The following is a 13596-nucleotide window of genomic DNA, read 5'->3' as shown; positions in this document are numbered from 1 at the left end:
CGTCCTGTTATTATTTTGCAGAATCCGAAGGTGAATATTGAGCAAGTCAAATTGCTAATTAGAAAAAACACTCGAGATATGCGTATTATATGTATGTACGTAAACAGGTAATGCAATATGAAATTAATCTAATTTAATTAATGTGACCTAGACCTCACGTGATACACGTTTGGTCAAATCAAATTTATACCTTGACCGCCATAATACATATAAACGCGATTTAAATTCCAACACGACACTTGTTCTATATTGTCATATGGTTTTTTTTATACATATAATTATACCTTACATGACAACAAACATGACTTTCTTTTCTTAGGCTAGAATTCATATATAAAAAAAATCACATCGACAAACATGAGCACTAGCTAGGATACGAATTATGAATGATTAAAATAATAACCGTTCTGTAAAGCTGACAAGAGTTTCCAAGTGTGGATAAATTGATTATAAAAAACAACGACTAAAACTACAGATTCAATAGTTTGATTTGATATCAATCTGTTATGTACGTGACCTTTCATATGCAGTTTATTTTTGTTGTATAATATTACATAATTAATGATTTTTTTTGGTTTGAACCATATTTTTAAAATCGCCAATAGGTCGGTCGTATCAAATCGAAAAAAATATATTTACATCGAATATATAGTAGTGTTAATCGTTCGCCTTGAACTTTTTGTGTTAAAATTAATTATATTGGCATACTTAACGTCAGTATCGGAGCACGTATGAGCAATTGATACACTTGTGTAATTGTATAAGTACAAGGTTTTCAAAAAAGATCAACTGCTATAATAATATTTATTACACGATTTTATATTACCTAACATTTTTCATGACATTATTCCGACGATATTGCAGTTGTAAAGCGTATGCTAGACGCGATGGCATTCCGAGTAAATTCGGCAACCTTTATTAAGTCAATTATCAAATGGCATGTCGTATAGAAAAGTTTGATCACCGAAATGAGTAATTCGATCGGATATTGCGCACATTCGAATGATTTACGATCGCATTCGTTCGGTATTTCACAGTGCATTCTATCCTTGTATGTATGTATGTTGTACATATGTATAACTGCTTAGTATACGAAAACGGTCCAGTTTCACAATACTGCAATAAATCACACTACAATTATATATTATGAGCTAAATAGGCGTATTTCAGTCAACACCATTAGTCAAATTTGGCCGTTTCGAATCGTCTCGGTTGACTTACGCAAGTATTCACATATGTAGTATAAATTAAATATTTGGATCAAGGTGCGACGATCGAAGATGTATGTATTGCAGGAACATGGTGGTTAAGAAAATATTAAAATCGAATACGGTAAAAATTTGACTGATAAGTTGAGTTGTGCGAACCGGTGATTAAGTAATTTCACATTCAAAAATAAAGATAAGCCTCCATACAAATATCCATCAATTAAATTTAACAACCACCGCTAAGAAACCGCGATGAGGTAATTTCGACAATAGTCACTTTGCTGTGAGAATTTTTTTTTAGTATACATATGTACATATGTATACCGTGAACGGGTCAATTACTTTATGAGTATTTGAAATGCAGTTAGTTTTATGTGCCATATTTTAAAATTACGAGGGGTGTTTCATAAATAATGAGTTTTGTTACATAGAAATTTAATCGCCATCGTTGATCCAATTTTTTTATACCGATATATATGCATCTGTAATATAAAAACTTCCCACACTTTATAAATGATTATATTGTAATAAAATTTTAATCTTTTAGGTACCATATTTTAGACGTAATCTCACCGTAAATGATAAATTATTATTGTGTAGTCATCTTAGTTTATTTGAAATCGAAACCAACATTTATTTAATACCAGTGATAGACCCGATGAAAATTCATCGAGTGTATTATAAATACCTCTACCTACATATAAACAATAGAAAAATTAATTTATTAACTAAATTAATTTTCAGTAGATGGTGCTAAATGCTCGAGGCACTATTTTCCAAGAGGAAATATTGCTAGCAAACAATATATGTATATATATACAGATTTTTTCTTGATTCGAAGAACCAAAACTTACATACATAAATACATACCTATACATACATGCATACATAGTCTCTTTTGAAATTATATATAAGATTTAATTTACTAGTGATTCTAATGTATTCTGAAAATTCTATCCGAGCTGAGGACTTTTTATTATTTATTTTTTATATTTTTCATTTAAGGATGTTTGACCGGGAATGAAGACTTATCCCGTCATTGTTTTCAAATAAAAGTGACGGGAAAACTTTCGGGTAGTAAATTTAAATTGAAATATTTGATGTGCCTTTGTTCATCTTTATAATAATTTTTTATCTAGACCATACATATTCATGTAAGCTTTCGAGTTACCAAATGTCATAATAAAAATGTTACAATATGCTATTAGAAAAAAATACTGCCAATAACGAAATAATTACTTTTATCCATTTATTTATCAAGACAATAAGATATTGGAAATGCTCTTTTTCGATGAATGGTAAAACTTCTAATCTCTTCCTGCGTTACCGTAAACTATCTTCACCTAATATTTCGTTAATTATATTCAATAGTTCAACTTTGCCAAGGATACAAAAAGATTCAAGAACAAGGATGCCAAAAAGAAGAAAAGTGAGCCTAATTGACTACGCTTAAAATGGCAACCATTTGTGCTATGACCTGCGCAACAAATTTTTATGTAGCTCAATGAAAAACTCAACGAATACTTCACTCGAAAGCTACGGGACATTTCATCACAACATCATCAAATCAACACACCGGAATCCGATGCTCTATTTACGCGAAGCTACAAAAGTGGGTCGGTCACGACTGTCACACATTAAAAAGCAGATGTATTCTGACATAACAAACGGCAACCGAGACTTGTCCGGCGATAGAACGGCGGATGGCTAGAAATGCATCAAAATGATGCAACCTATCAGAATGTGTTGCACGAGCCTGAATCCAGCGAGAAGTCTCACGGACAATTTTGTAATTGTAAGTCGATCACGAGCAAAATATTCACGTACATACGAGTACGTGGGAGCATCGTTAACCCCATCGCACTTGCTTCTTTCTTCTATTTATTTGTATTTTTTCATTATTTTTTGTTTACTCATACGTGATCACATGAGATGTGTGCTTTTCAATCGGATTATCCATGTCAAGGCTCGATGCTGCGATGATGTAACATCGACCTGATGATGAACGGGCCTAGCCTCCAAATTGAGATCGCTCATCTTCGGAGACGATAGCTGATGGGCCGTTTATCCGGCAATTAGCCAGGAGCATTTACCAATGTGGGCGTATCAACAAGAAAAAAATCACTTGTTGAAATTGAAAGTACGTGAGCATTCGCGTTGCAAAACTGCTTCCTTGAAGATTCTTCGACACAATCGAAAGCCATGATCAATTATTTCAACTAAAAGCGTACTATGTATGTATATAGATATATCAGATAGCTTTGACCTCGTATTATATTTAAAAAAAATGCACTTATTTCCTATTCAAATAAGAGCGGATTTTTTTTAAGATCTCAATTCCTACCCACGTTATATGCGGGTATTCAATTACGTTCGACCTTGTTGCGAAGTGAAGTTGAATCAATTTAAATCTAATCGTAACACGCTTAATCCGAATCAGTTTCGACATCTTCAAATTTTAATTGGTCACACGTATCGAACGGGAAAAGTCAATGTCTGATTTTACAATCAAATCGAATCTGAAAACTTATAAAATAGTAAACGACCTATGCTGTGATCTAAAAAGAGCAAAATCGTTTGCGTCAAAGTCACGTGCGAAATTTATATGTATTGAAAAGGAAAAATGTATAAAATAATGCCCATTGTTTATATGAATGGAACTATTTCAAGAGCAACTTTTATCAAAGTTATTTGCGTTTAAATAATTAAAAAATTAATAAAAAAACAAAACTACAATGAACAATGGATGTTCTCGATTAAAAATTTATGACAAATATAATTATATTATATATGTATTATTGCTATGTATGAGAACCACTGTCAAATAAAATTAATCATATTTAAAGACACAAAAGTTGAGCAAAATATTTTTAGAATGCAAAAATAAATATAACATTATAAACTATGTATTATAGTTAAGTGAACTAACCGAAATAGTGAAAGGTAGCATTTACAATTATATTTTTAATTTATTTTCCTCGGTGGTTATAAATTTTTGTGTATGATAAAAATACGAATAAAGGTCGACTTTTTACACGTACAATACTATATCATACGTACAAAAGAATCAAAGAAACGCTAATTTGATAAGCACCAAAATGATATCATAGGTAGTTGCACGTACGAACGATTACGGAGCGTTTACACCGACGACCGTGAACTCGAAGCTTAATTGTAGTGCAAAGTTAATACATATAATAAATAGCGAACAGAGCCATTACGAAAAGCCAGACAATTTCCCGATTAGTATGTGCAAAACAAGTTTACTTTCGTGTCGAGTTCACACGCGACAATTATACTACGAAGTTACGATTGGCTCAATAGCATAATATTATCCATTATGCATATTGTGCAAATGTATAATTGACCACGTTCACAACGAGAATCTTCACGTTTCAACCCTATAAATGATAGGTAAATCAAGGTGGCGAAGATGCGCAATCGATACCGGTTTGCAAATTTACAAGTAGGTATGTATTCGAAAATGATACGAAATCGTTAGAAAGTGAAGTGCGAGATGTGTACCAAGGCCGCGCCATCATCATCATCATCATAGATGCGATTCCCGTTCATTCATGAATTACACGGCGATTTGACCGTCCATCTTTGACCGGTTTTTGTGCGTGGAATCTTCAAAGTTCGTTTCATCATGTCAAACAAATCGTTGTGAAATTTATCGGTTCGATTTCAAACGGTAGGCGCGATCATGTGTTGCGCACAAGACCGATTTACCGCGTGAAGAAATTGCGTGTGAATGATTTCGAATTTATAGACTAATTGAGCTTAGAGGGCACGGTTCATCTCAATTATATTCATGGAAATTTTAACAACACCGCTTAGAATAGATACATACATACTTGAAAAAGTTTCTAAACACAGTGAAGTTTATCTACTTCTTCACAAACTTTACCCTACCGGAACAATCAATAGTATTTTGCCTATTTCATATGCACCGTTATATAAAAAGAATCAACAGGAATTCACAGCAATAATAGAAGCAGTCTTAATTTTTTTGCAATTCTGTGAAAGGTAGAAATTGAGAGAAAAACTAAAGTTTTATTAAAATTATTTAAGCTTATAAGGGCGCAGATACACAATAGTACGTGACACGTATTTTTTTAGATAGTTTTACACAGGTAAAAAAACCAGACTAAAAACTCACCCACTGGATTGTTTTCGGTGAAGAAATGTAAGAGTAACTTGTCGAAATAATAAGATCGTACGAATTAATAATGACATAAGACACGCCCATTCGCAGTTGGAGTTTACCTAGGCACACCGTGCCGCATGATTATGTGTGTCTGCGTCTTAAGACACTAACCAGAAGCGTGGACATAGCTTAAGACACTAACCAGAAGCGTGGACATAGCTTAAGACACTAACCATAAGCGTGGAATTTAGCATAGATATACATATGATAGTGGTCACGGGTTTTAGTTCCGCTGGTTGGTGTTGGCCAAACCTCGGTTTGTGACTCCAGGTCGATCGTTGCTTATCAGAATTTGCCAATTTGTCTAATTTTCATTGAAACGTTTCCAACAAACTGGCAACCTTTACCCATTTTCTCGCAATTTTTTTTTCGTATAAAAAATGCGTCGTATAAAAAATGCTACAAATTTTTCAGCATCTCAAAATTTGACTATTTAATTTATGTAAGTTTATCAAAAAAAATATTCATAGATGATGGTTTGTTAAGATTATTCTAAAAAAATTGTATATCGATGTTTGTAATTGGCCAGGAAGGCGCATTCGAGTTTACCTGTTAGGCCTTCCTGGTATATAAATGTATGTATGCAAATAATACAAAATAAAGTCAAATCATTAAAATTAAAATTATGTATGTAAAATATTCTTAAGAGACTCTGTTCTCATACGAAACTTACTACATATGTACTACATTCGTATATATGTATGTATAACACATCGCAAATATCACAAGTTAAAACAATAATTAAAAATGAGTGGGTACTTACGTTCTGGCTAAACTAATTGATATATCCAAAACGAGTTCGCCAACGCTCGCAATATCTTCAGTCTTCCAATCGCCTTTCGGTGTTGCAACATCTAAAATTCATAATGAAAATATCAATTTAAAAAAATCAACACTAATAGCAGATCATTACAACGGCGTTAAACACGTGTTTAAAAACATTACAATACGCCCACAACATAACGGTGATGCTAACGAGAAGAATCAATTTCACACGTGCCAATTGAAACTTCACACCTGAATATGAAAATTAGAATGTTAACTAGCGATAATTTCCATTTAAATAAATATTTGTACTTTTATATGCAAAACGTGCATTTTCAAATAAATACAAAATGATCTATATTATATGACGTGTACTTGAGAATGTACGAGTATAATACAACGTTAGTATTTAACTACATATTGCAAGTTTACAGTTGAGTCACGATTACTGCTACCATTGAAAAATGGATCCGGAATACGAGAAACCCGTGACTAGAATTACATCACATCGAATATATAAATGTATTTAGATGAAAATAAAATAATGTATAACTTACTGATACGCTTCCTGGCATCGATGTAGGCTTGGTTTACAGCTTCATATGTAATGCAAGTGTGTTGACCATCGTACGGGCTAAAAAATATTAAAAAAAATTATTCAATATGAAAATGGTATTTTATTGGACTCGTTTGTGTTTTCTTTTTTGTCTATTTTTTATGCATATGATAATCGGCTGCTTTTTTCCTATTCACAACACATAATTTTTATTGTGAGTTTCTCTTTCATTGACCACTTATAATTCTTGTCCAGTGCCTAAGCTTCAATTTAACACAAACACACGTAGCTGTTTACAATATAGAGAAATCTAACGTATACAATAATTAATGGAAGTGAAACAAAAAAAATACAAATTAAATTAGTAAATAATATGTCGGATCTGGATCGCGTCGAATTGCATTATTATATTATATATCACATTTGACATGATTGAAAACCGCAAGAAGCAGCCGGTTTTCGTAATTTATGGATAAATGCGATCGTTGGGGTTTTGGACACTGGATGTTTCGCAATGGCGACCAATAATTCCGTAACCTCAATTGTCACCAAGGTAAAAACCGTATATACAAATACGTACTGGGATTGCTTCAGTGTGCGGGAAGACGTATTAAAAATAAATGCACAATTGAAATGTGTAATTTCGTCATAGCAATTTGCGACGTTGAGTATGTTTTCGGGGTGACCATATTTTTTTCAGTGATGAAAACGATTATAGGTATATATGTACCTACATAAAAGAAGATTAGCACTTTCACTCTCATTTCCGTTATTAAATTATCATATGCGGTACTTTAAGACGTGCCGACAAGGAAAACTCATTGTTTAATGTTGCCACGGAAGAAACTATTATTTTATAATCTGCGTGTGGGAACGTTCCAGTCGTGCGCAGAAGTGTTAAATCTACGCTAATTGCAAAATGCATTTGTAGATTAGTCGGATTAATTTCAACTCAATATAACGTATTTTTGAAAAAATCTATATTTTTTAAGAAAAACTATCTTGTGCAATCAACATATGCACTCTGTGTTTCATATATATATATATATATATATATATATATATATATATATATATATATATATATATATATATATATATATATATATATATATATATATATATATATATATATATATATATATTTGTCACCTCTAATTACTATAATTATTATTTTGTTTCTTTTCTGTTTTTGACCATTTTGGTGCATTGGGGATTCCTGTAATGCTACTACAATGGTCCAAACTTTAAATAAATATATTTTTCGTAATCCTTAGAGATCTTTCCGGTCAACTTGAAATGTTTCTTGGTTTAAAAGAGTATAGTTACATAAATATGTTTTATACATGTATGTATGTATGTATGTATATGCGTACCTATACATATACACAAGTAGTCTTCAATTCACACATTCTATTAAGTCCACAGTTTCTCTTTGTAATCTTTGCTTTCCTTAAAATAAATTATCTTGGTATATCCAATTCTAAAAACTATTTCCCATCCACACATCCCATTTTTTTAAAGCATTGGTTATTGAAAACCCCCTTCAAAAATTATCCACTTTGAACTACACACATATTTACATACGTATATTTAACTATAATTTGTATAATAATTTTATTTTCATTCTTCCAAAATGCATTATATTTATTGTTCAGATACTTTTTAAATATGAAAATCAGTTGTGAAATATAAAATTAGCATATTTCATTTTGTAATTTTGTATTACCCTGACTCAGCATTATGGTAATTCTTTTAATCACCCACTAAACAAATGATATACGAATAATTTGCCGCAAATTTACCATCGCTGATGTACCTTTCGATTGCACAAAAAGTTAATAACAATTATTAGCGAGTGAGACGGTTACGGCACAAGCATAGCGGATTTCCAGCTGTTGTAACAAAACACACAAAATGATTCAAGGCCGCCTCTGAGCGAGTTCAATCACACAAAAATAATAACAGTTATTTACAATTAATTTAACTGCGGAATACATTTTCTATAAAGATAGCAGGATTCGACGTGTGAAATATTTACACTTTTTTTTACATAATGAGGCTTCGGTACTGATAGTAAAAGTATAATTTTTTATTGAATTTTTTTTTAGGAAGCTATTTAAATTGATGTATTGATCGACGAGTGCTTTGATGTCACTTTTGTATAAAATCTACTTGTCAAGGTGGTCGTTGATTCGAGTGAGTTTAACTAATAAAGCCTAGCGGATGCTATAAAAAGAATATCACTCGCTGAATGCACTAGAGTAACCGTATTATCGCGTCAGTTTTAGTTCGCAAGGCCGCATTGAAAAAACACATCAATCATCTGTTCTATTGCAATCTATCTTACTTGATTTTATTTTAAAAAGAATTTCACTTGTATTTCAAGAAAAATACTTAAGCTTTGTGCGTGAAAGTTTCCAATATCATTATTTTCAGTGATGAAAATAATTAATGTCAGGTCTAGAAAGCGCTTTTACATTAATATATTTGCTAAAATTAGGTGGAAGATTATTCTAATTAATTAAATTTCGAATATATGTAGAACTGAAAATAAAAATACCATTAGTAAAATATGATATGTAAGTACTACATTAAGAGTATTATTTCTAAATACTTTTCGATTCCATACAAATATGAATATAAAAATTAGTTTGTCAGTATCTATGTAAAGATTACGCTATCTTTGTAAATGAAATTCAAGTGCTAATCGTAGGCAAGACAATCTTAAAATGAATATGTTTCTCTCTTTCTTATCATTCATCATGATAAGAAAGAGAGTAGTTTGTAAACATTAATATTATAATATTTTTGAAGACAGCAGAAAATTAATGCACGAAACAAACTGGATTTCATCGTGATGGAAAAAATTTCAACAAAGACATCGACGGGTGGGTAAGAGCGAAACCCATACTCTTATTCATTCATGCAATATCTATAATTAAATCGGTGAGATAAATACATAAATATTACCATTTTGAACTAAAATATATAATGCATGTTAACTATAATGTAAATCTTCATCATTATTAGCCTTTCGCCACCCAATTCTGGAAGCGCCCACTTCAATACATTTCCATCCCCGTCTATCTTATGCAACTTTCTTCATTACACTCATACATTTTCTATGGTAGATTTGACCTTCCTTGCTTTCTTTTAAAACCTCTTAAATACCATTCGAGCAATTCCTTTCTCCATCCAACATTCTTAATTCAACTTCTCCCACACATCTCCAATATTCTTCTTCCAAATCATTCTCGTCATTCCAAATATACAGTACGTACACTAAATTTTACATAAAATTCTCGCGTTCAACGTCCAAGCTTCACATCTATTCGCCACATATAACACAAATATTATATCTATTCATCTAAAATCCAACCGAGAACATTTCCATGTCACTTCAAAGCAGACATTGCATAAATCGAACTTAACATGCAGACGAAATAAAGACATTCCAATCAAATTTATTTACTCGTTACGCACACTTCACCCATTTCCTCAATGTCGTACTCAACGACGTAAGCAGTGACCATGTATAGTGAAAACGCACCTTATCACGCTCGCATGAGAGAGTGGTCCCACATTGGTCACCACGAGAATTTAAAACAAATGACTTCATAGCGAAATTCCAAGTAGGTACACAGCAGTAGTGTATGTAAGTAGGTACAGACATTTTAACGTACTGTATAATGAGGCTGTACGAATCACATATGCACACACAGCGGTACACATGCGGTACCGGTGATGTGACGACGTTATGTAAACCTTCAATGCTCTTCAGCTTTCTAATGGGCAAAAATATCTTCCAGCCTCATCTCAGCAACATATTGCATGATGATCAATATGCATCTACCATTTGTATGTGTTATAATATTACGAACGAAACGATCCAGAACTTTCTAAGTACTAAGTGTGTATGTAAATAATAATAACAATACTTACAATGACCCTCTTAAAAGGTTAAGGTTGTAATCAAAAGCGCTCGTACGTCCTGGTCCACTGAGATACAATGCACAGTCATTATCATCTCCTATGCTCGATATAGGAATGTATTGTGCATTGACCAACAGCATACACCAAAAGACCCACGGTATAATTTGTCTGAAAGGAATAAAAAACATTAATGTTTGCATTAAAATTTTATTTTAAGGTCGTTCCTCATACAAAACGGCAATAATTCATCTTTAAAATTTTCAAGCAAAAAATAAATAAATATAACGACAATAAGGATCGACTTCCTCAATTTAAAAGAGTCATGTTTTCATTAATTCACCTGCTTAAAACACAGCGCACTTAAGCCTTGAAGCATTTCTTTAAACGACTTGTATGGAATTCGTCATTAATTATTTCGCCGCATAAATTAAACGACAACGTTTTATATTTCCATAAAATATTTTCAGACGAAAGCGCTAGGAAAAAAGCGGTCGATAGCCCAATTTCAAAGATGCCGAGTCACGAAACTACTTTTACGAATAACACATAGATTACATACATACACAGTTTGATAACAATTTATTCATTCTTTGATTGCCCAACGTTGCATAAATCACACGTACGACACTTATATTTGTTTATGGTACCGAAAAAAAAAACTGAATCAATGACATCTATTCCGAACATTGGGTATAAGAAACGTGTGTAATAAAAATGATTGAACTATTTGAGAGATTGCCTGTCTGCGGCTTCCTTTGCGAGTCCACAAGGTGAACCTCGAAAGACCGCAACGTAAAAGGTAGGTCAAGGTAACCATCTCTCACTTTCTTTCAATATCGTACATTTTTTAAAATGAAATATATTTTAAACTATGTACATATTTGTTGAGCAATTCGATACAATGTAAGATGAAACAATACCGTTTCACTGTGTCAAAGCCGTGCTGTTACGAAATACTTATGTACATGTTAGTATATAGGTATTATAATAAATGACACAGTCAAAGATCAAAGACGACATTTTTTTTCATAGCTCGTTATTATATTACGCTCAGTCTGCAAAATAAATTTTATTCAAATAATCACGTGCACATTTTTTATTTATTCAAAGTCGCCAGACAAAATTAAAATAATTAATATCGATCAATAAATGTAAATAAAAAGACGTTGAATAATTGATAGTGTGCCACACGGATACACGTGTGTCTCGACACTTTTAACGAAGCATATAAATGTAGACTTCCGTTAAAAAAAAATACACGATCGTATATGCATATTAATATATGTATTATACTATGAGAATTTATATCGAAGGAAATCGTATATTAGCAGTTGAATTTTTATAGTTGCATTCATTTGTAATAAAATAAATGATCTCCTTGTGAAGCAAGTTCCGGGAAACGTTTTGCAAAGCCGTTTGATATTCGTTGCGAAAATTTAAACGAACGTTTTCGATTGAAAATATAATCAAACGGATTCGTTAAGTATCGCACATTGCGAAAATTTACAAATAAAAGAATATGAATAAATTTAAATAATGTAGAGCGCGAAAGTGTATGTACATACATATGAAATTAAAAAACAGAATAACAAATGGAAAAAAATCAAGAAATTGTTAGTATTGAATCATATGTTAATATGTGTAAGCTAGCAAAGGTTCGTTCTGCAGATTAGTTATGAAGATATAATAAAAAAGAGGTGATTTGAAACTTGTCATTAGTGAAAATTAGAAAAGAATTGTTGATAATTATGAATTTCTTGAAAAAGACTGAACAAGTTGAAATCCAAACCATAACAGGATAAGGAAATGAAAAAGTAGATAATGAATACATTTAAAAAAAATGCTAATTAATATAATGCATATTGCGAAGTTCAAAATATTGAATATAAATTGAAGCATTGATTGATCATTCTAAAACGAGTATTAAATTGCATTTTTAACTAACGATTTCTTCCTTATGTGTATAATATCTACTGCAAGGTTAAAATGAACATAATAGAGTTATTTGTATGCGATATAAACAATACATTTTTAAAACGATTAGATTTTTAGTTATAAGCGTGTCAGTTTAATTGCAAATAAACCATGATTTATTGGTTTGATTTTTGCTCAGATGAGATTCAAGGATAAACTGCATATAAAAATGCGGATCTAAACCGTCGCTATATATTGAGACCAAATTTATAAATCATTAAAATTACCTTCGAACCGCAAATCAAAGAAAGTATCTTACAAGGAACATCAGCTCTGAGGCGATCTCTACAAAGTTATTCAACGCTTATTAACCTTATGGTACACATATTAACCATAATTGACTATAATTGCCTTAACATTCTCCAACAAGAAGAGAAAAGATCAAGAAGAATCCGAAGATGAAAAGTGAAACAAATGACATGAGTAAACCAGTTTAAAAGATGACCGGAAGCCGTAAAAGATTTTCCTTTCATCTGAATATATGTATAATATTACATAGACACATTTATAATACAATATCAAGTAGAGAATAGACGAGCTCACCTGTCGAACATTTTAAATTTTCTATTTGGCACAGCACTGGGATATACAACACACACACTAAATCCGTCAATTAACAACACTATAATATATAATAATAGTTCGATTAATATAATCTAAACTAAAAGCTATTTGAAATAAATAAGTCTATTGGTTGGATTTTATCGGGAGCTCGCAGTTTCATTGGCGCGTAACGTTTGAATTAACATTTTGGCGTTGACGGTGATCGACTCGGTTGTATGTAAGTTTGCTTCTTGTCATGGACCAAAACCGTGTGAGTGTCCGCGTTAGTCGGTCACTGGTATGAGACTGAGTGGTCTGAGACGTTTAACCTCCGTAGGAAGAGTTCTGCAAGAAGTTATCCCCACTGAAAGTGACAGTGGCCCGAGAGTCACTCTCGTTGCACT

At 32.0% G+C, this 13596-nt stretch overlaps 1 protein-coding gene across 1 annotated transcript in view; it reads right to left on the bottom strand.

Annotated features, from left to right (window-relative positions):
• The window catches only part of cysu (peroxidase homolog), a 30750-nt gene extending 17775 nt beyond the window's left edge, over positions 1–12975 (bottom strand). The window contains exons 1-4 of the mRNA XM_077440534.1: positions 12962–12975; positions 10685–10843; positions 6741–6817; positions 6182–6272 (exon numbers count right to left, since the gene is read on the bottom strand). Of these exons, the coding sequence (XP_077296660.1) occupies positions 6182–6272; positions 6741–6817; positions 10685–10843; positions 12962–12975 (341 nt within the window). The remainder of the gene's footprint in view (positions 1–6181; positions 6273–6740; positions 6818–10684; positions 10844–12961) is intronic.
• Between the last annotated feature and the right edge of the window lie 621 nt (positions 12976–13596).

This window comes from Arctopsyche grandis, chromosome 11 (genome assembly GCF_051622035.1).
Source record: "Arctopsyche grandis isolate Sample6627 chromosome 11, ASM5162203v2, whole genome shotgun sequence".
Lineage (NCBI taxonomy): Eukaryota > Metazoa > Arthropoda > Insecta > Trichoptera > Hydropsychidae > Arctopsyche > Arctopsyche grandis.
This window is presented reverse-complemented; position numbering and strand designations above follow the sequence as displayed.